This window comes from Eubalaena glacialis, chromosome 7, assembly GCF_028564815.1.
Source record: "Eubalaena glacialis isolate mEubGla1 chromosome 7, mEubGla1.1.hap2.+ XY, whole genome shotgun sequence".
In the NCBI taxonomy this organism is placed as follows: domain Eukaryota; kingdom Metazoa; phylum Chordata; class Mammalia; order Artiodactyla; family Balaenidae; genus Eubalaena; species Eubalaena glacialis.
This window is the reverse complement of record NC_083722.1, coordinates 60,310,170-60,337,774: the sequence shown is the minus strand read 5'-3', so window position 1 is coordinate 60,337,774 and position 27,605 is coordinate 60,310,170. Positions and strand designations below refer to the sequence as shown.

The following is a 27,605-nucleotide window of genomic DNA, read 5'->3' as shown; positions in this document are numbered from 1 at the left end:
ACTGAAGCCCGCGCCCAGCAACAAAGACCCAACGCAGCCAAAATTAAATACATAATTTATAAAAAAGAAAGAAAATACTCAAATCTTGAAAGGCCACGACCATCTGCATCCTCTGCTCCTCTTACCGCCAGTGGGGCACACAAACCCAGTGGGCCCCCAGGTAGCGCTCACTTCACAGCCTTCTTCTGACTTAGTAAGAAATCCTTCTGCAATTGGCCAAGTCAACATTTTATTTAAAAACACACAAACACGTACACAATGGTAACAAAAGGAACCGAGATCTCCTATTTGTGGACAGGCTGACCGCATGGCGCTCCCATAAGCCTCACTTTAAGAAAGAGGGTACCTTCAAGACCAGATTTCCAAGCGAGATAAATTAGGAGGTGGCTGTGTTTTCACAAGAGGATTTAAGGCAGCGCCCCTCCCCGAGGGCTGGGGAGAGGGGAAGGGTTCGGCAGGAATATTCAAAAACCACCCCCTTCACCTTAACGGGGGGAGGGGGGCATCTGTCCCTGAGGCGGTTTTAAAGCAGGAGGGCGAGATCAGATTTCCCTGGAGGCTGCTTTTCTTTCCCGGACGCGGAGGAATATTCTGAGGACGTGAAGAAGGCTGGCAAGAGAGGCTGGACCCGCTCAGGAGCCGGAGGAAGGGCCCCTCCCGCATCCACCGGCCCGGGGACCCAGACCCCGGTCTCTCCTGCGGCCGCCGGCTCAAGCCCCTCCATCTGCGTGGGTCACACGTCCTGCAGCGCCTCCTACAGGGCTGGAGGGCTGTTAGGGCATCAGACGGCGGCATCTGGGGAAGGAAGCGGCAGAGTTGGCAGAGCTCGGCCAGCAGGGCTGCCCCACGGCTGCGCATGCGCTGCCTCCCCCAACCCGCACCACCGCCCGTGGGACTGATGATTCCCCTCCCTGCTCCTCCCCACCCCAGGCCTCTTCCTCAGAGGTACTGTAACTTCTTCAGCTGTTTCTTTTGGCTCTTCCTCCGTAATTTTACCTAGTATATGTATACTTAACACTTATAGATTACTTTTAGACATTACCTATTAACTTTTTCGCATTCTTTTTTCATCATTTTTTCTTAAACAGCTTCACATATAATTCATATACCATACAGTTCACCCATTTAAAGTGTGCAATTCCGCCGTTTGCACTATATTCACAGAATTGTGCAGCTACCCCCACAATTTTAGAGCATTCTCATCGCCTCCAAAAGCAGCACCACAGGCATCCGCAGTCACCCCTGTACCCCTCCCGCCAGCCCTAAGCAACCACTACCCTACTCTCTGTCTCTGTGGATTTGTCTATTTTGGACATTTTTCCTAAATGGAATCCTACAATATGTGGTCCTTGGTGACTGGCTCCTTTCACCTAGCCTTCTGTTAGCTTTTTGCCAGTGGGACCATTAAGACTGATGCGCTGCTGTGGCAACCTCTCTGCTGGGCAAGGTAAGGTGCTTCGATATTTTTAATGTATTTTTAAAAAACAAAGATAAAGAAGAAAGAAAGGAAGTGCTGGATCAAAGAAAGAAGTAAATTAACCGAAATAGCTGGTTTGACTTTCAGCAATTCTATTTCTAGGAATTTATTCTAAAGATAAAGAATATTAAGTGTGTGTATAGGGATATATTTATAAGGATATTCATTACAGCACTGTTTAGTAGGAAAGAATTTTTTTAAAAAAAATAAAAAAACAAACATAATGCCCCCAAATAGGAGACAAGTAAACTACGGCACCGACATGCAATGGAGCCAGTGCAACACCGTGGAGCCATGAAGGATGCCAGAGAAGGACACCTAATGATGTGGGGAAAGTGCCTGATAGGGGGCTAGGTAGGAGCAGAAGAGAAGGTTACAAAATAATACATGAACTCTGACCCTTTAATAAATGCACATGGGCAGGGACTTCCCTGGCGGTCCAGTGGTTAAGACTCCGTGCTTCCACTGCAGGGGGCATGGTTTCGCTCCCTGGTCGGGGAACTCAGATCCTGCAAGCCGCACAGGGCAGCCAAACAAACAAACAAACAAAACAAGCACATCTCTATATATACTCAGAGAGGAAATGCAGGAGGGAGGGATAGACACCCAGCAGGTGCTATTTCTGGGTAGTCTGATAATGGTTTTTATTTTTAAAAATTTCTTTTTCTTATTTCGATTTTCTAAATGTACTACATTTTATTTTTGTCATTAGGAAACTCATTTAGAGAAAACGCTTGGCCCTCAGAGACATAGATGTGAGGGTGCCCCTGGGCGCTGTGGAGACAAGACGGAGCAGAGGGTCCTCTGCAGCAGGGTGGTTCCCTACTGCCGAGGTCCAGAGCCTGTGTCCTCCCGTTCCTGAGCAGAGGGAACCTTCTTGGTCATCTGTTTTCAGACCAGAACTCACCTGTTGACTGGGTCACGCACGAGATCTTGTAGGACAGCCACACGCTCGCCAGGCAGAGGAAGGTGGCCAGGAAACCGAAGATCTGCACGGGAGAAAGGGGGCAGGAAGCGCCCAGGCCAAGGGCAGTCACGCGGGCAGCCCTTTCTGCTGCTCATCCCTGGGCCTGTTTCCTATACCAGCTGTGGCTGGGAGGGAGCTCAGGGACTCAAGTGACCCGGCCACCCGTCCTCGCTCAGGTGTGGAGGTGACGCCCGGGCCCCGGCCGGGCCCGCAGCTGGGACACAGTCAGGCCTCCGGTCGCCGCCCCTCACCTCTTCTCTAGGCAACTACCTGCCCACGCTCGGGTTTATGTTTACAACCGAGCTGGGGCCAAGCCACTGGACTTTAATTATCCTGGGCTAATAAGACAGAAAAAGGAAGAATAGTACATTTTAACTTGGGTTTTTAACACATTAACATTCAAATGGATTTTCTTGGTGTGGTAGCATCATCTGCACTTCATCCGTAAAGGCTTTCCGTCTGTCTGGCTTTACAGCTGTGTCGGAGCCAGAAGCTGAGGCCCCAATACCTAGTCTTAGGTTTGCATGTATTTAAGCAACATTAGGCTGAAATAAGTTCAGGCAGCGCTCCTTTCCTTTCTGTGCTCAGCTGTGAACACCTAGCCCAGAGCAGCCGCCTCGTTTGTGATAAGGAAAGGGCCTCACAGTGGCTCATTAAATGACGGAGCAAGAAGCAGGCAGGGACTCAGGTGTCTTTGCCTGGAACTTGGAAGCCTGTAGCCTCTCCTGACTTGGCAACAACACTGGCAGCGGCAGCAGCTAACACTGACTGAGCACTTACTTCGCACCAGGCAGTGTTCTAAGCCCTTTAAAGGAACCCGCACAGCTCTGCCAGGTGGGCGCGGCTGTTACCTCTCCCCCCTCATTTTTCAGCTCAGGAAACCAGGGACAGGAGGTCAACTCTTCAGCCCAGGAATGTGGAGCCAGCAAGGGCCAGACCAGAGATCTGAGCCCAGAGTCCACCTCTGCTTGCCTGTTGCCCAGGTGTCCTCGGGCCCTCCAAGTGCACGGCTGGGAGCTCCCTGAGGTCCAGGAGGAACGGCCCAGGAGCAGCCAGACCAAGCGCAGGATTATCCAACCTAGCTGCTGGTTTCCACACGTGGCTGCCCGTCACCCCACCCCCGACCCTGTCCATTGCTGTGGCTCCTTTTGTACCAATTGTCTGCACCACATAATCAGCCTATTAGAGCCTGTCCTGGCCTCTCATTGTCTGTTCCGCACAATTAGCACATTATACACCATCCCAGTCTCCAACTGTCCACACTGCATAACTGAACAGTTTATTATAGGGCTACACAATGCTCTTCTGGATGACAGTGCCTTGGGTGCTAATTGTTTCATGTGCCCTGGCCTCCTAAGCTAGATCACCAACCACTTTCTCATTAGCAGGGACCATGTCTTTTCATTTCTTCTGGCCCCTCGCCCGGCCCATGCTTGGTCCTAGGCACAGAGATCGTGTATGACAAATGGGGTTTATTGGGATTCCAGGGCTAACATTGTAATGTGCCACCTCAATCAGGAAACCCAGTGGGAATCTCCCCACATGGTCCTGAAACACAGCGGGCGCCAAGCTCTTCTGTGCCCCCTCTGCCAGCCTGCCTGCAGCTGGGCAGGGGGCAACCATCCCTCTTCTTGGAAACTGCCTGGGGAGGGGGGGAAGGTGCTTAAGGGGCACGAGTGCTCAGGGGTTTGGCTGCCCCTCTGCGGTGACCTTCTGCCCCATGCAGACTCCACCCCTCCGTGGAATTCCAGGCACTCACCCACTCTTGGCCCAAAGTCAAGAGAATTTTGGTACTGTGTGGAAGTGAGTGACTATCACACAGAGAGCTTTTCTTAAAACTCATTTGAAAAGTGAGGCAAATCAGTTCTGGCCTACAGACTTCCAAACGGTAAACAATTAGCTAAATCAGAAATCAGATGACAGGAATCTATAGATCTTTTTAAAATAATGTATATACACATATGTGTATCTGTGTGATAAATATATATAGCTCCCATAGCACTATGTTTTGTCCACTTCCATGCTACTTCTATTCAGGTTAGCAGATGGGTCAATTTTCACCTCTGAAAGGTATAGGAGTATTATTTCCTGGCCTGAATACTGTTAAAAGTCAGGAATGGCAAAGCTAGGACTCATGGCAGATTATCACTAGCTGATCACAATAATGTTCCCCTGGGCTGGAAAGAGGCCTCAGAACCTTTCCCTGAACAGGGCTGAGACAGCCATGAGCAAATGACCGGAGTGAACATGAGAATTAAAACCTACTTGCCCCCTGATTTAAGTAGTGGCTGTAAGAGAAAGAGGCCTGGGCCACTGGGGCCATTTGAGTTTGTAACAGCCCTGCCCATCCACCTTCTGACACCCTCCACCGTGGGCCCAAGTTTAAGGCTCTTTGGAGACCACTGCTGGTGGATCAAGGTCCGGACTGATTCTGAGAAAGAAAAGCCCCAGAGAACAACCCCTTTGCTGCCCTGAGAGGAAGAAAATGAGCATTCGGAACAGGAATTCATTCCTGCCGCTTCCCGGAGAATGTCCTCACCGCTCCAGCCACCAGTCGGCTCTGGCTGTAACTCTTGGAAGCTGCCACGATGGACGCGATTAGGAGGAGCAGGGTACCGATTAAATAGTGCAGGAGTTCCTGGGGGCAAAAACAAAGCAGAGCAGTGGGTAGGGAGCTCCACTCCTGGTTCTCAGAGGCACCTGGGTGTCAGGAGAGATGGATGGAGGGGAGGGAGTGACACTTCCTCTTCTCCCTGTAACACCCCGGCAGGAGCAGCAAAGCTCACAGGCAACGAGAAAGGAAGGCCAGCCCGGATGAGGCCACACAAGAGAGAAAAGACGCCAGGCAGGCAGGAAGAGAGGCGACAAAGAGAAAGGATGCTTCTCGGGTGAGGAGAGATGTCCCCTAAGGACCACTCCACTCCTTAGGTCAATCTGTCCATGGTACCTTGACCTCCGGCCAAAGCTACTAACAAGCAAATGAGCTGCTTGCAACTCCAAGGATGGAGAGTTTAAATGAAGCTCCAGCTCTGAAAAGCAAAGCCCCTTAAAAAGATGTGTGCCTTCGCTTCTGCTTCAGAGAAAGTTCTGGGCTAGCAATGTGCTGGTTTTGGTAGCTGCCTGGAGGGTCTCCCCATTCTGTGAACAAAAGTCCTCCCAGTTCTGTCCTCATTTTGTCTTCCCTCTTCTCTTCTGCTGGAAGTGTGCCCTCAGGCCAGACTGCTGAGGGCTCTGCAGGAAGAGGTGACTCCGCCTTTGCTTCCCTTGGGTCCACAGGGGCATCCATTTCCGCCCCATTCACTCTCCGTGATAAAATGGGGTCTTCGCAGGCCCTGGATGAGGCGGGGCGCCTCTGTCATTCGACAACAAGGGAATGCTTCGCCTCATCCTTTCCCCTCCCCACAAACGCCAGATCAGAGGAGAACTGGGGCTTAGGGCCACTGACAGTGGGGTGTGCTCCAGAGAGGAATTTATAGCTGTCAAGGCCTATATTAAAAATGAAGAGGGCTTCCCTGGTGGCGCAGTGGTTGAGAATCTGCCTGCCAATGCAGGGGACACCGGTTCGAGCCCTGGTCTGGGAAGATCCCACATGCCGCGGAGCAACTGGGCCCGTGAGCCACAATTAATGAGCCTGCGTGTCTGGAGCCTGTGCTCCGCAACAAGAGAGGCCGCGATAGTGAGAGGCCCGCGCACCGCGATGAAGAGTGGCCCCCCGCTTGTCACAACTAGAGAAAGCCCTCGCACAGAAACGAAGACCCAGTACAGCCATAAACAAATAAATAAATTAATTAAAAAAAAAAAATGAAGAAAGGTTTCAAATTAATAACCTAACCTTTACCTTAAGACACTGGAAAAAGGAAAGCAAACTAAACCTAAAGCAAGAAGAAAGAAGGAAATAAAGATTGGAGCAGAAATGAATGATACAGAGAATGGAAGAAAAATAGAGGAAATCAATGAAATCAATAGCTGGTTCGTTGAAAAGATCAACAAAATAGAGAAACCTTTAGCTAGACTGATCAAGAAAAAAGAAAGAAAACATTCAAATGACCAGAATCAGAAATGAAAGACAGATGGGAATTCCCTGGTGGTCCAGTGGTTAGGACTCGGTGCTTTCACTGCTGGGGCCTGGGTTCAATCCCTGGTCTCGAAACTAAGATCCCACAAGCCAAGAGGTGCGGCCAAAAATAAATAAATAAATAAAAGTGGGGACATCACTACTGGTGTTACAGAGTTAAAAAGGATTTTAAAAGAATACTATGATCAATCATATGCCAATAAGTTAGATAACTTAGATGAGATATTCCTAGAAAGACATGCTACTGAAAATGACTCAAGTAGGAATAATCTGAATAAAATTTATAATAAGTAGAATTTGAATTAACAATAAAAACACTACCCACAAGAAAAGCTCAGGACCAGGTGGCTTCACTGCAGAATTCTACCGAACATTTAGAGAAGAATCAATTCCAACTCTTCCCAAACTCTTCTAAAGAACACAAGAGAAGGGAACACTTCCCAGATCATTCCATGAGGCCAGTATTACCCTGATAACAAAACCAAAGACATCACAAGAAAACTAAAGGTCAATAATATATCTTATGAATACAAACGCAAAAATCCTAGCAAACCAAATCCAGCTACACATAAACTGAATCATACACCACAGCCAATCAGAATTTATCCCAGAAATGCAAAGTTAGTTCCACATGTGAAAATCAATGTAATATGCCACATTAATAGAATCCTGGGGGGAAAACCTACATGACTATCTCAACAGACAAAGAAAAAGCATTTGACAGATTCTAACACCCTTTCATGATGGAAACACTCAACAAAGTAGGACTAGAAGGTAACATCTTCCATTTGATAAACCTCCTACAAAACCCCCACCTAACATCATATTTAATGATAAAAGATGAGTGCTTTCCTCCTAAAATCAGCAACAAGATAATGATATCTGCTCTTGCCACTTTAATGCAACATTCAACTAATTTCTTGCAATGAGCCAAGAAAATGAAGCAAAAAGCATCTAGATTGGAAAGGAATGTAAAACTGTCTCTATTCACAGATGGTATGCTCTTATAGATAGAAAATCCTAAGGAATCCACTAACAATCTATTAGATCTAATAAATGATTTCAACAGGATTGAGGGTACAAGATCAATATACAGAAATCAATTGTATTTCTATCCACTTGTGATGAACACTCCAAAAATGAAATTAATAATTATATTTGAAATAGTATCAAAAAGGATAAGATACTTAGGAACACACTAAACAAAAATAGTATAAAACTCATACTCTGAAAACTACAAAACATTGTTGAAAGAAATTTTAAAAGATCTAAATAAATGGGAAAACCTCCCATGTTCATGGATCATGACTTAATATTGTTAAAATGGTAATACTCTCCAAACTTATCTACAGATTCAATGCAATTCGTATTAGAATCCCAGCTGACTTCTTTGTAGAAACTGAAAAGCTGATTCTAAAGTTCATATGGAATGGCAAAAATCCAAAACAATCCTGAAAAAAAAGGAAAAATGGGAAGACTCACACTTCCTAATTTCAAAACTTACTGCAAATCCATAGTGACCAAGGTAGTATAGTAAGATCAGTGCAACAGAGTTGAGAGTCCAGAAATAAATCCATGCATTTATGGCCAACTAATTTTCAACAAGCTGCCAAGACCACTCAATGGGAGAAAGAATAGCCTTCCCAACAGATAACTGGGACAACAGGATATTCACATGCAAAAGAATGAAGCTGAATCCTTGCTTCACACTATATGCAAAAATTAACTCAAAATGGATCAAACACCTAAATGTAAGAGCTAAAAGTATGGAAGGCTTAAAAGAAAACACAGAGGTGAATCTTCATGATCTTGAATTGGCAATGGCTTTTTAAATATTATACCAAAACCATAAACAAGAGAAAAATATAAATTAGATTTCATCAAAATAAAAAACTTGTCCTTTAACAGATACTATCAAGAAAGTAAAAAAAAAAAAAATAAGAAAAAGAAAAAATTATGGGAGAAAATATCTGATAAAGGACATTTAACTAGAATATACAAAGAACTCTTACAACTCAAAAAGACAACCTAATCAAAAAATTGGCAAAGGATATGAAAAGACATTTCTCTAAAGAAAATATACAAATGGCCAAAAAGCACATGAAAAGATGACTAACATCGTTAGTCATCAGAGAAATGCAAATCAAAACCACAAGCTGTAACTTCACACTCACTAGAATTAATAAAATCTCGAAGTTGGAAATAAGTGTTGACAAGGATGTGGAAAAATTAGAACCTTTATATACCACTGCTAGGAATGTAAAGTGGTACGTCCACTTTGGAAAACAGTCTGGCAGTTCCTCAAACAATTAAACATAGTTACCATGTGACCCAGCAATTCCACTCTTAGGTATATCCCCAAGCAAAAGGAAAATATGTCCACACACAAAATTTGTACACAAAATGTTCATAGCAGCATGATTCATAATTGCCAAAAGGTAGAAATTCATAATTGCCACATGTCCATCAATGATGAATGAATAAACAAAATGTGGTATATCCTTCCCATGGAATATTAGCTATAAAAAGAAATGAAGTACTGATATATGCTACAACATAGATAAACCATGAAAACACTCTACTAAATGAAAGAAGCTAGTCACAGAAGACCAAATATATGAGTCCATTTATATGAAATGTCCAGAATAGGAAAAGTTACAGAGGCAGGAAGCCAATTAGTAGTTGCTCAGGGCTGGAGGTGAATGAGGGATAGGAGGTAACAGCTAAAGGGTACAGGGTTTCTTTTTGAGGTGATGAAAACATTCTAAAAATGACTGAGGTAATGGTTACACAAGTCTGGGAACACACTAAAATTCATTGAATTGTACACTTCAATGGGTAATTGTATGACATGTGAATTATATATCAATAAATCTGTTTTTAAAAAGAATATAGTGGGAAGAAAAAACCCTAGAAACTTCTGACATGTTTCCTCAGACTCTGCCAGTCGACTTTAGCTGACAAATCTTATCAGTACTCACACAGTGTAAATACCCATCACCCCTATCAGCTTCTTCCTTCCATGTTCCTCCTCCAAGTCACACCCACACACAGCCCATTTTCTGTCACTTGAGAAAACAAGCACTGAGGTGAGAGGCACAGCCTTCTTGTAGCTGGAAGGTGAGTTTTAGAAACCAGTGGTGAGTTTTAGAAACCAGTGGGACATGAGGCATAGACGTCCACCCAACAGTGGGAAATTCAGAGCTGAAGCAGCCAAGGATGGTGCAGGAGGCGGGGTAGGGCAGACAGGAAGGACTCTGTCAGGTCTCAGTGCCCAGCCAGCATCCTGACTCGTGCAGGCCGAGAGCAGGCCCGGCCACTCCCTTACCGACAGGGGCCAGCTGATACAGGTGAGCACGCGGTACAGGCGGAAGAGGTGGACCAGGTAAAAGGCGAGAATCATGATCAAGTTGCAAATGGTGACCACTTCAAAGTAGCTGTAGGCACTGTAGCTGGTCCACAGAGAGCTCCTCACGCAGATGAAGGCGATCAGCAGCGAGACCTGGGACGTGAACACAGAGACATCAGAGAAATGCCCACCCAAGATGGGCACCCAGGGAACGAACAACAAAACAACAGAAACACAAACAGCCACAGGGAACTGAGGAGCTGCCACAATCCAGGTTACCCCATCACAAATTGGCTGGAACAGTGTAATTTCCCACAGTACAAGCTTTTGAAACACAAGCCATTGTGAATGCTGAGGAAGGCAGGGAGTGGTCTGTTCTCTCTGTTCTCTGAGGTCCACGCGCCAGCAGGATGCATCCTCAGGGAGAGGGCAGGGATTCTGGAAATACCCAGGCAGGACCACCTCCCTTATTTGCTGGACCTCCACGGAGTCAGCGTGATACTGAACCCCAGGTTTCCATGTTAGGTTGAACTGAAGGAAGTTGCCAATATTTGACTGTTTTTGACCCACCAAAACGTCAGTTCATACGTATAACCTACCAGCTGGCAGACAGTAAGTTACTGTCAACGAAAAATCAAATAACCAGCAAGCTAAGAAGAAAGAAAAGAGAATTTTATTCGAGCCACACTGAGGACTATAACCTGGGAAACAGATTATCAGAAGCTCTGAGAACTGCTCCATTGATCAGGAGTTAGAAATGCAGTTTTATACATACATATATATTTTTTATAAATTTATTTATTTATTTTTGGCTGCGTTGGGTCTTTGTTGCTGCCCACGGGCTTTCTCTAGTTGCGGCGAGCGGGGGCTACTCTTCGTTGCAGTGCGTGGGCTTCTCACTGCGGTGGCTTCTCTTGTTGCGGAGCACGGGCTCTAGGCGCGCAGGCTCAGTAGTTGTGGCGCACGGGCTTAGTTACTCCACAGCATGTGGGATCTTCCCGGACCAGGGCTCGAACCCGTGTCCCCTGCAATGGCAGGCGGATTCTTAACCACTGCGCCACCAGGAAAGTCCCGCAGTTTTATATATTTTTGAGACAAAGAAATTATGTATCATATTGACAGGTTAGCATTGTGTACACAGTTCCTCAAGTGTTTTTTTTTTTTTCAATTATGCATGTAGAGACAAACTTTTTAGTCAATGCAACCCCTTATAGGAGATGAAAAAGAAATATATTAATCATAGAATTACAATGCTGGCATGTGAAGAAAGGGGCCAGCTTTTTCTCAAACGTTGATCTCATCCTCCTGCTTTGAGGAGGTCTGGTTAATGTGTAATGCAGATGCACACTGCCCATGGGGTAAGGCCTACCACAAAGGGGGCATGTCATTTGTTGTTGCTGTTTTTGTTTGTTTTTTTCTGTTTGTCCTGCCATAGAAAATTTACGATTTTCCTCATCGTTACCACTTACTGATGCTTGATGTACATGATCTCCTTGAGACTCCCCACAACTCTACCAGGTCAGCAAGATCATCCCCATGCTCATAAGGGGAAATGGAGGCACACAAGCCTCCATACTTAGCTTAAGGCTATGTCCACTGTAGGCCGCGGAGGCACGATTTGAACCTTAGTCTGTCTGATTCCAGGGACCCTGTTCCTCCATGTCAGATGCAGCTTTGCCTTCCAAAAGCTGTGAGCCCTCACCACAAACGACCTGAGGAAGGCGGATGTGCCATCAGATGTGTGGGAATCCTGACTACAAGGTGGTACTTGCTCCCCCCGGGGCCTGCGGTGACAGCTTGCTAAGTATATTGTTACATGAATGAATGAGTGTGCAGATTCAATAAACTAATGACCTAGTAATGAATGAACAGATCAGGTCAATTATTAGCAACATAAGAATACCATGGAAGGGCAGACTGGAAGAGGAGAGAGAAGATTCTGAGTTTCTGGGAAGGCCACTCACAGAGAACAAAGTCTTGTTCACCCCACACAGGGGATAAACCAATAACACACAGGTGTTAAACGTATGTAAAGTCTCAGGGTCTATTTTAAAAGCACAACTAATTTAGGACAAAGCTTAAATATTTCACACTGCCTCTTTCCTACAGAACAGTGATTCTCCAAGGGTGTGTGTGTGTGATTTCGTGTCCTATGGGACATTCGGCAATGTCTGGAGACATTCCTGGTTGTCACAGTTGCAGGGGGGATGCTACCCACCCTCCACAATGCACAGGACAGGCCCCGTAATACAGAACTATCTGGCCTCAAGTGTAGCCTTCAAACTACTGCCCTACTGTGGAGAAACCCCACTGTAGAAAATGTGAGTCTACAATGAGAATTAGATCACGAAATGGATCTAACGCTGGTTAAAGTGGCTAACGCTAAAAACTCTACTTTCCAAAGCCCCTCATTGCTAGCATTCTACCAGGGTCCTCGGGTACAGGGACAGCAGCTAGCAAAGAACACTCGGCTTGAGCCTAAAGTGGGCACGAAGAGTGTTCTGCTTAACAGATCAAAGCAGAAGAGTGTGGTCCTGACACACAGGGACCCTCAACATTTGCGTATTTCCCTTTGCTAATGAGCAGCAAGAGGATTTTCATTTTTTCAGTTCCTCTCCAGCCAGCCGGCCACAGTGATATAATGATTCACACCTAGAGGTTGTTTTAAAGCCTCAAAGGGAGGCTTTGCTTCACTCAGGAGAGTGCATGATGGTCAGAGCTCTGCTGCCCTATAAGCCCCCATTTCCAGGCCTCGTCTCTCTGGGGAGTCTGGGGGGTCTCCCCAGCCTTGCACTGACCCTCTCACACACACTGGGGCATTTTAATTCAAGGCCTGCCTTAAAATGCAAATAACCCAGGATTATGCAGTGGATTTCTAGGTGGAGAAGCTGTTTTGCACCTAATTTAATTCAAAGATTAGAATAATTTTTATAAGTCTTCATCTGTGACAAAGTCTGCAGACACGTGGGTGGGAGTTTCCCCAACCAACGAAAGGGGCCCGGGCAGGTCTTCCCCTCTGAGCCCTGGGGCTGAGCGCCATGCAGCAGGAAGTACATTATTGCTCTACCCCAAACTGTCTCAGACCTCTATGGGAAACCTGACTGTGAAATAAGACTTCCTGAATTCTGACCCCTGGGTCTCAGGCCACCTACCACGTGCTCTTCTCCAGCAGAGCCCAATTTTGGACAATCTCGTTTAGACAGCAAATGGTGTGTACTTATGCATACTACCGAAAGTGTCCTTTTTGCCGGAGTCATTTATTACTACTTTAGCTAGCCAGCATCTTAGCTAGTGCACTTAAGAAAAAGAGAGAGACTTGATTGACTCTAAACTTTTCAAGAACTCCTCCAGGGCCAGTGGGTAACCTCTGCAAGTGCCCTGAATCCTCTAGATCAATACTCAGGGGGCAGCCAGGAAGGTGAAGCAGAAGAAAGAACAGACAATGGAGAGAAAAGGCCTGGGATGTGGGCGACCGCCCCGCCCCCTGCAACCAGCCCTCTCAGGACCTCTTCTTCCCCCACCCTTTTAAAAAATTTGAAGTAGAGTTGATTTACAACGTTGTGTTAGTTTCAGGTGTACAGCAAAATGATTTAGTTATATATGTGTGTGTGTATATATGTGTGTGTATATATATATATATCAGTTATACATATATGTTCTTTGTCAGATTCTTTTTCTATTATTCAATATTACAAGACATTGAATATAGTTCCCTGTGCTGTACAGTAGGACCCTGTTGTTTATCTATTAGGACCTTTTCTTGTTCTCAGTGAGAAAAGCCTGAATTCAGAGAAACTGAAGTGAAGAAGGCTGGGAGGCTTTTGGAAGACACATATGGTTCTGTTTATTCATTTATCTTTTTTAAAAAATTTATTTATTATTAGTTTTTGGCTGTGCTGGGTCTTCGTTGAGGCACTCGGGATCCTCGTTGCGGCATGTGGGATCTTTTAGTTGCGGCATGCAGATTTCTTAGTTGCAGCACACATGCGGGATCGAACCTGAGCCCCCTGCATTTGGGAGCACGGAGTCTTCCCCACTGGACCACCAAGGAAGTCCTGGTTCTGTTTAGAGTAACGTCAATGTGATACCACCTAAAGGACTCACTTGTTTCTCTGGGTGCTTCCTAGCTCCTTTCATAAAGGTCTGTTCTTTTATTTTTTATTATTATTATCTTTTTGGTCTCACTGTGCGGCATGTAGGATCTTAGTGCCCCGACCAGGGATCAAACCCATGCCCCCTGCAGTGGAAGTGCAGAGTCTTAACCACTGGACCATCAGGGAAGTCCCAGGTCTGTTCTTTTATAATGAACTGTCATGAAAGTTGAAAATAAGGTATCTAACATAAATGTCCAGGGGTTTAAAAGTCATGCTGCAAGAACCCTCACCTCAAAGCCGGGTCTCACAGACCCACCACGGCATGTTTACAGCCACTGGCTTTCCCTCAGATTAGAAACCACCTCGTCTCCCTCAAACCGTGTCCTTTCTGACTCCATGCTATCAGAATTCTTATCAGAAAGAAGAGATAATTTTTGTGAAAGCAGCAGTGTGTTTCAATTTCACAGGAGAGGAAGCACACTGAACATTACCTGAAAGAGACGATCGTCCCCTGAGAATTCTGGAACTAAAACAGGCTGGTCCCTAAGTCCATGGCCAGGTGCCAGGCAGCAGGCCCAGGCCTGGGTGGGTCTCCCTCAAGGAGGAAATGGAATTTTGAAGTCTAAGATGGACAAGTTCTGGAGAAGCCTCCAGAGGCAGTGCTCAGGAGATGACCTCTGGTGGTCTCAGGTTTCCCTCGGCAGGCCTGTCCCCCGATGCCCTGCCACGTCTAGGGCACTGAGTGTGCCTGTGTCTGGCTGCAGATGGCACCAGACACCTTTGTTTGAGAGCCCGGGGCTAGATGCCAGCAGGTCACCCACCCCACCCTCTCGCAGGGTTTTTATTCTGACCTTGGGATAATGTCTCAGTGAGAGAGACAGGCAGGAGGAGGGAAAGCAACTGATAAAAGGCAACATCAAAAGGCCTCAGACCAACTCTAAGAGGCTTTTCTGGAAAAGCCCAGGAGATGAAAGCCAAGCTTGTTCAAAAAGTCAGAGATGTGGACGATGAGGCAGTGATGGGAAACTGCATTTGTAGATGCAAGCAGGCCCCTAGTGACTCTGCTTGGCAGCGGGCAGGCAGGCAGGAGACTCTGCAGTGTTCCAGCTGTGGCTGAGCTCTGCCCTGGGGCACGGGGAGATGCACCTGTCTGCTGGTGAGGCCCCCTCTAGGGACCAGGAAATGGCCCCTGCAATCTCATGAACAGCCACGTGCCAAAGGATTATTCATTGGTTATTAAAATTCACTTATTTTGCTTTCTTGTATTACAAAGATCACATGTCAAGTTGTAAAAAGCACTTTATGACACGTCTTGGAGCTCTTTAATGGCACATATACAGATCTACTCTCTCCTTTTAATCAGCTGCGGCTTCACTGGACTCAGGGTCTCTCAACCTCGGCACCGCTGACACTGACCAGGAGGACGCACTGTCATGGGGGGCTGCCCTGCAGGATGCCTAGCTGCCACCCGGTCTCTTGTTTCACATGTGGATTTCCTTTCTGTCGCACTGGCCCTCCTTGACTTGATGCTCCACAAAGGACAGCCCTTCGTGAGCACTTACTATACCCAAGCCCAGGGCTAAGTGCTCTACAATTTTTAACCAAGTTCATCCTCACAACAGTCCTAGAAGGTAAATACTACTGTCATCATTTTACAAGGAAAATGAGGCACAGAGAGGTTAAGTGACTTGCTGAAAGTCACACAGCAGGGAAGTAGAGCCAGCTGGGCCCCCGGCATGCGACTGCATGTCCTTGTTCCCCACCATGATGCTGCCCTGCCTACAGGACCTGCTTATTTCTCTCCAGGACCGTTTCCTGGCTCTTGCCTCTGTTTCCAGCCAAGGGCTTGAACTCTCTGTCCAGTTCCCACTAGGGGCGAGCACGGAACAGCCTGTGGGACCCCGGATAAAAGAAGGGAATCCTACCCTGATTCAGAGTCCCACACACTCGGAGGCAGGGCTCTGGGGCTCCAACTCAGAAAGGTAGGCCCGTTAAAAATGGCGGTCATGTCAAGTGTCCTGCTCAGACAATAGGGTTACTCTAATTACATAATCAATACTTATTCAGTATAGAAAATTAATTCATACCGGTGTCTATTTAAGAAAACAAAAATCACCCATAATCCCACTTCTCAGAGATAACCACCACCCCTGGTATTTTGGGGTATTTCTTTCCACATATGGATGTTATGAGCACATATGTATTATTTTTCCTTTCTGAAGATTGGATTACATGCTGTATACAGTTTTATACTCTGCTTTTTAAAAAGATTAATTATTTTATCATTTGTAGTCTCTCCTCACTCGGTTATTCTGCTTTAGAGCCCCAGCAAGCTGTGTATTTCACCTGCTTATTTTTGTTGTCACCCCCCAAACATAAGCCCCCTGATGATGGGGGCTTTGATCTGTTTTGCTCACTGTTGTTGCCCCAGAGCCAGGAACCCTGAATGGTGCGTGGGTTCTCCATAGTTATTTGTGGCTGGAATGAATGAATACCGTTTACGGTGCACCCCTGAGGCCTTCCACGTTCCAGGCACTGGGCAGTGCCACGCTCCTGCTCCCTCGTGCTGAGAGGGGAATAGAGAAAGGAAAAAGCATCGCCCTGGACAGGCCCTACCTTTTACGTGCGGGAGGAGACCAGTACGTTTGCGGTTCTCCTGTGCATCTGAAACAACTGCGAGCTTTAACCCCAGAAGCAAGGGGTCACCAGGGAAGCTGTGCAAAATACACACGCACACGTTCAGGTGTGGATCAGGCCAGAGTGACGCTTTGACAAGCTGGCCACCCCAGCCGAGGCCACCGCTGGCCAGTGCGTTCCTCATTGGAGATGGGTCAGCTGTGGGCACACAGGCAGGGCCCAGAGCAAATTCCCTGCTGTACCCCCAGGGCCCAGCACAGAGGAGACCTTCAGTGATGTGTGCAGAACTGCATTTGGGGTGAAACTGGATTCTCACCAGGACCCCGCAGTAAACATGGCCTGTGGGTGGACTGCAGCCTCTTCTCCGCAATCATGTCCCCTTGGCTCTCAGGTTACAGGAGGCAGCACTGGACACACGGGTTTGCTTTGGGGGCACAAGCAGGAGGGGGGCTGCCTTAGCAGGGGCCACCACAACAAGCAGATGGAGTGCCCAGCAATTGAGACACACCCTGAAATATTTATGGATGAGCCAAAACGTAGTATAGGAGCTGCTTCACAATAATATGGGAGCAAGTGGGCATGAGAGGTCTTTGGGGGATGATGGAAATGTTCTAAAATTGGATTACGGTGATGGCTGCACAACCCTGTCAGTTTACTCAAAATCACTTAATAGTATGCTTAAAACGAGTAGCTTTTACAATATGTACATTATGCCTCAATAAAGCTGTTAAAAATAATATGGGAAGAGTAAGGGGATGAGGATGTATTTCAAGGAGGACTGGGCATGAATTGGTGACTGTTACAGCAGGTGATGAAGGTGACAGTACACCCTCTAAGGATGCGATGAGGATTAACTTCAGTTAACACATGGGAAGTCCTGGTGCTTCACCCCAAATAAGTATGCAACGAACCGTGAAATAACATTAACAGTGAACTAACATGTGAGGGTTAATACTGAGCATGGGGGACCTCCCTGGTGGCGCAGTGGTTAAGAATCCGCCTGCCAATGCAGGGGACATGGGTTCGAGCCCTGGTCCGGGAAGATTCCACATGCCGCAGAGCAACTAAGCCCGTGCACCACAACTACTGAGCCTGTGAGCCACAACTACTGAGCCCGCGTGCCACAACTACTGAAGCCCGTGCGCCTAGAGCCCGTGCTCCGCAACAAGAGAAGCCACCACAATAAGAAGCCCACGCACCGCAACGAAGACCCAATGTAGCCAAAAATAAATTAATTAATTTAAAAAAAAAACTGAGCATGGGCTTGGGAGGCACTGCTGGGCTCAACACCAAATTGTCAAATATCTTTAAAAAATGCATATCCTTTGACCCAGTAATGCCATCTCTAGTAAATTATCCTACTGAAACAGTGGTGGGGTTTTCTTTCCCTGGTTCTTTTGTTTGGCCTCTAGTCTTGCAGAATCTTAGTTCCCCAACCAGGGACTGAACCCGGGCCTTGGCAGTGGAAGCGCTGAGTCCTAACCATTGGACTGCCAGGGAATTCCCCAGTGGTGGGTTTTCAATTGAGGGAACACAATATTAATTTACAGGAGAAAACATAGAAAATACATTAAATGCTCTTTTTTAACATTCTAAGATCGAGATAAAATCAGATGATAAGACCCCTGTGTACAGCCAGGGTCTGACTCAGAGTAGGAGCTAGTGTTTCTCAGAGGTTCCCTGATGAATAATAAAAATAAAATAAAAGAGGCTGACTGCCAAGAATCTTCTCCAGGACCAGGGGGAGCAGGGGCAGGGTCCACAGCCCTTGCTGGGACATGAGCTTTTTACAAAGTGCTGAAATAATGATGATTATTCTCACGAATGGCTACTACCCATTAGGTACCTCCCATGTGCCCGGCACAGGGTTGTGCTATTATGACTCCCCTTCTACAGATGAGGAAACAGATGTGGAGAGGTGCCTGCCCCAGGCCATAGAGCTATTTGCACAGAGATGGGATTCAGTCTTTTCCATCTGGTTCCCAAATGCGGTTCTTAACCACAGTACCCTGCTTCCTGCCTCTTTTATGTGTTTTTTTTTTTCCCAAGCTGTGGGACTGGGCAGATGACTTCATCAGCAAAGCTTTAACTGTAAAGCTTTCCCTGAGGACTCAATGGGCTGGGGTAGAAGACGGGACGGGACCGGACCGGGCTGCACAAGAAGCTTAAACTCTCTGCAACCAGATATTCTGATTCCCTCGGCCTCAGCAGTGCAGGGTAAAAGGAACATCCGACCCCCCGTTAGCACACTGTGGCTGACTGTGTTTTCCAAAAACGGCCACAGCAACGTTTCCAGGCTGCTGTGCTCTTCCAGAGCCTTGCTGCTCCCCACCAAGAAGCAGAATCCATCCGCTCCCCTTGAATCTGGGCAGCCTTGGCACTGCCTGGAATGTGGTGGGATTGACATGGCAGGCCTCCCACGGCTGGGTTAGGGGCCCCGACATAGCTTCCCTGTGACCCCCCCCATCTGCAGACGCACCCCTGGAACTCTCCCACCAGCGGTCACTTGGTGAGGCCACGTGGGCGTCTGGCCAAAACCCCAGCTGAGAGCTGGTCACCAGCCAGTATCAACCACCACACGTGAGAAAGCTAGTCTTCAATCATTCCGGCCCCAGCTCTCGAGGTCTCCCAGATGCAGCCCAGTCATCCTGGAGCAAAGACAAGCCCTGTTCACTGCATCCTGCCCAAGCTCCTGACCCACAGACTCTGTGAGCGTAATAAGTGGCTGTTTTACAGCTACTAACCTTGGGCGTGATTTGCTGTGCAAGCACAGTAGCTGGAGCAGGCGCTTAAACAAAAAAAAAGGTTCCGCTTGGCCTGTTCTGAAAGTATGCATTGTTCTGGGTTTCGTGTTTTGATTCTTTGCAAGGGGAAGTTGAGGTCCGCTCAGGGGGCAGTGGTGGGCCCAGGTGAGAGATCACATCTGCGTCTCGCACCTGGCACTCTGGCTTAGACACGTCCCCTCTGCGGAGATGCTCTTGGGGCAGCTCAGCTGGAAGGCAGCTGTCGCCTCTGAGAACCTTGTCGCTGACTATTACATAATGAAGCCGCTGTAAAGGGGACGGCGGCGGATGGCTCGATAGATCCCCACCTCCGTCCCACATCGCATCCGAGAGGATGCTTGTCCTGGATCGTCCTCGACGAGAGGCTCTGATGGGGCAAAAACTGCTGGGCCTGGAGGCTCCGGGTTCGATTGAGAAAAATGAAAAATGCCAGTGACGGTCAGAGGCTACATCCTCGAGCTCTCGGTCTGGGCTTCCCTGCAGCCGTGGCAACTAAGAGGGAAAAGCAGGAGCCCAGGACGGCTGCCTTAGCATCCTCTCGGCCCACCCCGAGTGGCTCAGCTGGTGAGAACCACTTATTTACGCTTCCTGGTAAGATTTCACTTGAAAAGAAGATCCTCCTACCAGATACATCTACGTATTGATTTTCTTTAAATTCAGGGCGGCAACTGTCTACACAGTGCTGAGCACAGGCAGGTCCTTGAGTCTGGGGAGCGGGTACTGCCCACCATGAGCTCTACGACAACGCCACCTCCCACCATGTCACAAGACTCAAGCTGCTAGGCTGCTGCTCCCAGAGGGTGACAGACACGTGGATAGTGCTGAACCCAGTTACTCCAGCTGAACCCAGCTCAGATCAGCCTAGAAGCTAACCTCGAGACATGGAAGCCAGCCCGGGTCATGATTAGCAGGGTCAACCCCAGCTGACCTCCGCCATGTGAGCAACAAACACTCATTGTTGATGCCACCAAGATTTTACGACTGTTTGTCATGCAGCAAAAGCTAACCGATGCATCTGTTTTCAGAATTTCCCTGGTTTCCCATTCAGGCAACCCCAGTTTTTAAAGTGAAAATAAGAATAAATTATTTATTCAGTGATTATTTATTGAGTCCTAACCATGTTCCCAGCCCTGCTGAGGGACACAAGGCCACATTGGTTTCCACTTTGCCAAAGACAATCCTACGGAAACCTTGATGCAGAAGAAAGGGTTATGCCACTCAGTACTTTGGCCAGATCCTGGGGAAGTAAATATTTGAAGAAGCTGTGCGGCCGGCCCCAGCAGGAGGCCTGGTATCCAGCCCTGGGCATGTGCCAGAAGTAAGCACCTGCTGAATTTGAGAATGTGGGTGTGGGATACCTTGATTAAAAACCCAGGCAGCATGATGCCAAACCAGTGCCAGCCTGGGGGAAAAAGAAATTAGTCTGGGATAAAAAATGACAAAGCAAATACCTAAGAACCATTAAAGGATTGTAAGCATGTGTCACTGATGGAAAACCACAGTGGTTAAGGATGCATGACTGTCGTCTGGTATCCTGTGAGGAGTGGAGAAGGAAGCCTGAGTGTTGGCCAAAGGCCACCTCCAATCAGAATGAGTGAGGCTGAAGGGGAACAGTAAAGCACAGCCAGCAACCATGATAGGTCAAATAGTCACTTAACAAACACAATTACTAATGGGCCAGTTAACCTCGCTGGGCCTCAGTTTCCTCATCTTTAAAATGGGGATAGGGCTTCCCTGGTGGTGCAGTGGTTAAGAATCCGCCTGCCAATGCAGGGGACACGGGTTCGAGCCCTGGTCCGGGAAGATCCCACATGCCGCGGAGCGACTAAGCCTGTGCGCCGTGACTACTGAGCCTGCACTCTAGAGCCCACAAGCCACAACTACTGAGTCCACGTGCCACAACTACTGAAGCTTGTGCGCCTAGAGCCCTGCTCTGCAACAAGCCACCGCGGTGAGAAGCCTGCACACCGCAACAAAGAGTAGCCCCTGCTCGCCCCAACCAGAGAAAGCCTGCGTGCAGCAATGAAGACCCAACGCAGCCAAAAATTAATTAATTAATTAATTTTAAAAAAAGTCCTTGCAGAGGTATTTTGGGAAGAGTAAACAGGATGATGTTTGAGAAGCTCTTAGCACAGAGCAGCACTTAAATGGTGGTTCATTGAAGTGCAGCGAGTTGTCACCGGGAGATGAGCACAACGTAGGACAGCTTAGACACCCGTGCTGCCCAAAGGGCGAGGAGCCTCAGACCCGGACACAGGTACCTAAAAAGAAAACAGGGGACGAATGCCATCAGGGAGGTACCACCTGTGAGGAAAGATGCTGGAGGAGAGGAAGGCCAGGCACGTCCTCTGTGAAGAGCGGGTGTGGCCCAGTGTGGACCCACAGGAGGCAGGATCTGAACACACAGGGAAGGGAAAAGGAGGCTTCCAGCTGAGGGAACCCGGTGGGAAGGCGTGGGGTGGAAAAGCACGGGGCGTATCTGGGGACAGGTGAGTTGTTCTCCATTGCAGGCAAACCGCACATGTGCGTGACGGGAACAAAGCTGGCAGGGGCGGGGGGGCGTCCGAGTCCAGGCTGAGGAAGTAGACATTCCGGGCAGGCAACGGGGAGCCAGTGAAGGTTACCGAGCAGGGAAGAACCACAACAGAACTGCAGGCTTGGAAAACGAATCTAGTGGAGATGGGGGAGAAGGAGCGCGTGGTCAGTTAGGAGGAGGCTGTGCCCATCCTTGCAGGGGGACGAGGAGCAGAATCAGAGATACAGCCAGAGGAACGGGCGGAGAAGGTGGGTGGGAGGAGGGCGGCAGGTGGCACAGATGCCCCGGGGACCCTTGGGGGTGACGTGGGGAGCAGCCCCCGCATCACAGCAGGCGGAGGCCGACAGGAAGCTCCCCCTGCGAGCCCGTCCGGGAGGCGGCTGTCTCAGACTGCTGACCACAGGCTCCACATGAGCTGGCTGTGCCATCTGTCCAGACCTTGGCACAGACAAAGCCACTCATGAAAGAAAAATGCACCAGGCCTCCCCCTCCTGCGGGCCACCAGTGCCCCCTCTCCTGCCCTCTGGCCCAATTCTAGAGAACAACTCCCCAGAGAGGACAAGACCACGGGGGCTGGCACGGACACCTCGCCCATGTCTTCTTCCCTCTCCAGCCACCATGTCCTCGGTTCAAAGGCACAGTTACTGTGACCTGCGCCCCCAGCTTCAGTGACATCACTCCCAAAAGCAGGCCCTTCTCTGATGCCTCGCTCTCCTTTACTCTCTCACTTTCGAGTCACCTGTGTGCCAGGTGAAAACAAAGACTTTCCTTCAGAAAGTTCCCCACCCCCTTGACCTTCACTTACAAAATAACCGGTAAGGCTGGAACCTGGCCCCTCCCTACACTTCCCCTCACCAGGCCTGCAGGGTTACCCTGAGCCTCCTGGCTGCTGTAAAAGCTGCCTGGTGGTAAGACGCAGGGCCTTTCGGTCCCCACGGAGCAGCCCTGCCTCTGCCCTGGTCTAGATGCCTGTGGAGGAAGCAGGAAGGACAGAGGCATGAACAAAAAGTTCATCATAAACAAAGCCCCCTCTCGTGCACCTGCTAAGAGGGAACCAGACCACTCAGATAAATGCAGCACAAATACACTGTCCCCAGGGCTGCGCTGGGGCCGGGCACAGAGCAGGACCTCAGTAAGGTGAGACAAATCACCTTGGATCTGGACTCAAATGCTTCTTTTTACATCCTGTTTCTGAACTGAGTTTCACTACGTTATGCTGTTCTAACACGTGGGCAGAAGTGAGACACAGGTAAAGCCCAAAAGAGCAGCAACCACAGGAAGAGAAATGAGAGCCAAGGATTCAGAACAACCCACGCTGGCTTATCAGTACGTGAATGTCTCAAAGAGAAGGTCTGGAAGTGGGCTGGGTCATTAGCAAGCTGCTGGATCAACTGTTTCCAGGCTATCAAAACCCTCAACAAAATATTGGCATATTGAATCCAACAATCTATAAAAAAACATAAATGCTCAAGAATTAACTAAAGTTTGTCCCAGGAATGCATGGCTGGTTCAACATTTGAAAATCAATGTATGCACCGTATTAACAGACCGAAGAAGAAAACCCAAATACTCATATCAACTGATACAGAAAAATTCAATATCCATTTATGATAAAAGCTTTCAGCAAACTAGGATAGCAGGGAACTTCCTTAACCTGATAAAAGGCATCTACAAAATAATCTAAAGCTAACAATGTACTTAGTGATGAGAGACTGCATGTATCCCCCTAAGATAGGGAACAAGGATGTCCTCTCTCACCACGCTTATTCAACATATTTCCGAAGGTTGCAGTAAGAAAAGGAAACAAAAGGCATGTAGATTGAAAAGGAAGAAACAAAACGTCTTTATTTGTAAACAACATGATTATTTATGTAGAAAATCCCAACAGAATCTACAGAAGAAGATCCTAGAACTAATAAATGGGTTTAGCAATGTCACAGGTTTCAAGATCAATACCACAATCAACTGAACCTGTAGATCTAACTGCCAACTGGTAGGAAATACTGGGGACTGAAGAACTTGTTAAGGACACCACAGGGATGCACTCAGACGCATCTACTCAATGGGAGTGAACCACAGGAATGAATGAACAGCTTTATTCAAGAAATAAATTGTAATGAAAAAGAAGGAAGAGGAGGAAGCCATAGATTAAAAGAGACTTGAGAGACAGACACATGAACAAAGTACAATGTGTGGTTTTTATCTGGATCCTGATTTGAACAAACAAACTGTTTAGACACACACACACACATAACTGGGGAAACCTGAACAGACTGGATATTTGATATTGCTTGTCTTTTAAGCTGTGACAATAGTAATATAACAATATAATATAATATAATAATAGTGGTCACTATTAAAAAGTATACATACTGAAATATGGAATCTAGGATTTGCTTCTAAACAATCCATGGGGTAGATGGGAGACAGACATGAAACAAGACTGACCATGTGTTGATAATTGTTTTAGTTGGGTGATGGATGCAGGGTCATTATAATATTCTCAATATTTTTATGTTGAAAATTCCCCATTATAAAAACTTTAAAAAGCAACGTACAGAGAACTGTGAGTAGACCCGAACCATGGAAATAATGTTGCAACCAGGGAAGGGTGGCAGCTGAACAGAGGTGTCAAGAAACTTTTTCCCAGTTTATCCTTTTTAGACTTTCAATGCAAGACCCAGATGAAACAGGTAAATTAACACCTTCACTGCTTGATTAATTCCTCCAGCAATTTTGCTGAGGCAGTTGACAATGATGGGGAAGCTGTCAAAGCCTAACAGAACCATGACGAACTGATTTCTATGGCTAACAGCGCTTCCATACCTCACCACTACCAAAAGGCCCATTCTGTGAACCAATCAAGAAATTTTCCAAACTCTACGCCTTTGCACAGGCCGTTCCCTCCTCCAGAACGCTCTTCCCGCCTTTTCCTCCTGCCTCACCATCATCCCACGCTCAGGTCTCAGCCTGGAGGCGCCTTTCCCGGGAAGGTCTGAGCACAGGCTGGGAGGACCCAGAGCACCCTCTGCCTCCTCCCGCAAAACCCTCGGCCCCTATGCTAATCACACTTCACGGATTCAAAGACGCCCCGTCTTTTCACACCATCCCTTGCCTCCAGCCGGAGGTGGAGCTACACCTGCTGCTGGCCAGACCAGACAGCACCTGTGGAGCAGTTACCATTGCCTGCCATGTGCCCGCATCAAAACTTGCGAATGGGTGCCAGCACATGGAAGAAAATCCCAGAGGCCAGAGCGGAGCACTCTTCGAAGCCCTGGGAACCAGAGGTTGTGGGGCTGAGATGGCGAGATGGTGAAACAGGCACATTTAGCATCATTTCTAGAAGCAGGAGTCAAAAGCCAGCTTACGAGCCCAGCACCAGTAGCTTTTAGTTCTTTCATGGATTCCTCTAAAGAATGCTGCACTGCTCACACTTTGGATGGCACAGAGGACCAGAGTATGCAAAGATACTTTAAAAAGGATTTCTTTAAAAAGAGTCCTTAAAAAAAAAAAAGAAATTTAGAAGAGGGCCACTTTAGGAATATCTTAACCAATTTATTTTCCTTCATCAATTTTCCTTTTTATGTATTCACAAGAATATATAAAATCTCCATTTAGTTAAGTCTAAAGGAACTCTTTCAAGGAGCATAAAATAAAATTTCTAAATGTTAAGAGATTTGCGTCCTCTTAGAGTTAACATTGGCTTCCTTTCCTAGCAGTGCCTAAAACAATGGGGCCTTGGAGGTGATGAAATACAACACCTGTATAGTGTCCAGATCTTCTGCCCAAGGGGAAAGGTCTGATCAGCCTTGTTCACTGCTGTCCCTCCAACATCTGGCACAGGGCTGGCACAGAGGAAGCATCAAATAAATATCTGATGCAGTGACCTGAAGCAGAGCCTCTGCCAGACAAAGAGCCACGACTAGAACCACACAAAGGTTTATCACTCGAGCCAGAACTAGAAATCCGAAAGTGAGCTGGCTGCGTCAGGTCTTCTATTCTCTCAGCCTTTAATCCACTACAGCGATGCCGTTGTTCAGTGTTTGCTGGTGTTGCTTTAAATTAGGAGCCCCGTCCTGACAGCCTGACAAACCGGCAGACACTTCTCTCATCCCTCGGCTCACCTCTGCTTGCTTTGGCGTCAGAACCCCTGTTTTGAGTGTGTAAGTCAGTGGAAAGCTGTTGACCCAACTAAATAAAATCGGGCATCCAGCCTCTCCCCGCTGGCTCCTGCCTCCTGGCCTGCAGGCCTGAAGCGACTGCCCCGGGCCCTTCCACAGCTGGGCCACTCCCCTCTCCCTCATTATCCCTATTAATGATCATGATTAATAATTATCATTACTGGGTCTTCTGAGGAGGCCCACGTCTCTCAAGCACTTCACCCAAGCTGACTTTTCTGAAAGGAGTGCTGTTACCAGAGGCTTTGGCAAAGAAAATCTTCTTTCATTTCATTCAAAAAAACAAAAAAAGATTCTGCACGGACATAGAGAACAGACTGGTGGTTGCCAAGGGGGAGGGGGTCGGGGGAAGGATGGAGAGGGAGGCTGGGATTAGCAGATGCAAACTATTATATACAGAATGAATAAACAACAAGGTCCTACGGTATAGCACAGGGAACTATATTCAATATCCTGTGATAAACCATAATGGAAAAGAATATTTTTTAAAAAGAATGTATACATACATATATATATATATATATATATATATATATATATATATGTATAATTGAATCATTCTGCTGTATAGCAGTAATTAACACAACACTGTAAATCAACCATACTTCAATAAAAAATAAATTTAAAAAAAAAAGCAAAAACAAACAAACAAAAACGACAACAAGAAAAAAAGATCCTGAGTGCTTTCTAAATTCCAGGCACCCTGTGGTGACCCAGACAGGACAGTCACTGCCCCTGCGCAGTTCAGGTCCTGGTAGAGAAGACCCACCGCCAACAGGTAATGAAGATGTGAGCAAGGGGATTTCAGCTAAAGAGCTGCTGGGAAGAAAGCAGAACTGGGCAACAGAACAGGGTGATGGGGGTGGCTGGGTGGAGTTGTGGGGGACTACTTTAGATGGGGGGGGTCCTTCAGAGGCAGAACAGGGGGAAGCAGGCCGTCTCTAGACCTGGGATTGTTTCTGTTTCCTTATATTTAAATAGGAAAAAAAGGGGAAAACCACACGGTCCAGCGGTTAGGACTCAGTGCTGTCACTGCCGAGGGCCCAGGTTTGATCTCTGGTCGGGGAACAAAGATCCTGTAAGCTGCGTGGTGCAGCCCAATAAAACAAAACTAAACCATAAATATGAAAAATGGGGCCTTGGAGTCCTCTGCACACAGCTGACAGAAAAAAGAGTAGAGAATCCTGCCTCTTAAAAGCCTCAAACAGGAAGCGACAAATAACACTTCTACGCTCATTCCATGGGTGAGAACTAGCTGCGCGGCTGCACAGCTGTGGACCAGAAACAAGCCTGCACCCTGAGAGAGGGAGCCCCGGGTTTTGGTCAACAGCTAAATACTTCAGCTGAACTCTGTATCTGATGGCATAAATTACTGTGAATTCGGGTGCATGGCAAAAAAAAAAGAAAGGAAAATAATAGTAACTAAATGATACAGGCTGTTGTGAGGAATCCCCCAAGCAATTTTAGCCATTGTCCCAAGGATATCACCTTTTTTTTTCTTTTTGGCCG

General features: G+C 47.3%; 1 protein-coding gene across 2 annotated transcripts in view; it reads right to left on the bottom strand.

Moving 5' to 3' along the window:
- Positions 1-212: 212 nt before the first annotated feature.
- CMTM7 (CKLF like MARVEL transmembrane domain containing 7) overlaps positions 213-27,605 on the bottom strand; it is a 41,386-nt gene continuing 13,993 nt past the window's right edge. The window contains exons 2-5 of one of the 2 annotated variants that reach the window (XM_061195226.1): positions 9,848-10,021; positions 4,984-5,082; positions 2,385-2,466; positions 683-795 (exon numbers count right to left, since the gene is read on the bottom strand). In XM_061195226.1, the coding sequence (XP_061051209.1) occupies positions 782-795; positions 2,385-2,466; positions 4,984-5,082; positions 9,848-10,021 (369 nt within the window). In that variant the 3' untranslated portion in view covers positions 683-781. Of the gene's footprint in view, positions 796-2,384; positions 2,467-4,983; positions 5,083-9,847; positions 10,022-27,605 lie in introns of both variants that reach the window. The other variant, XM_061195228.1, reaches the window with a different exon arrangement.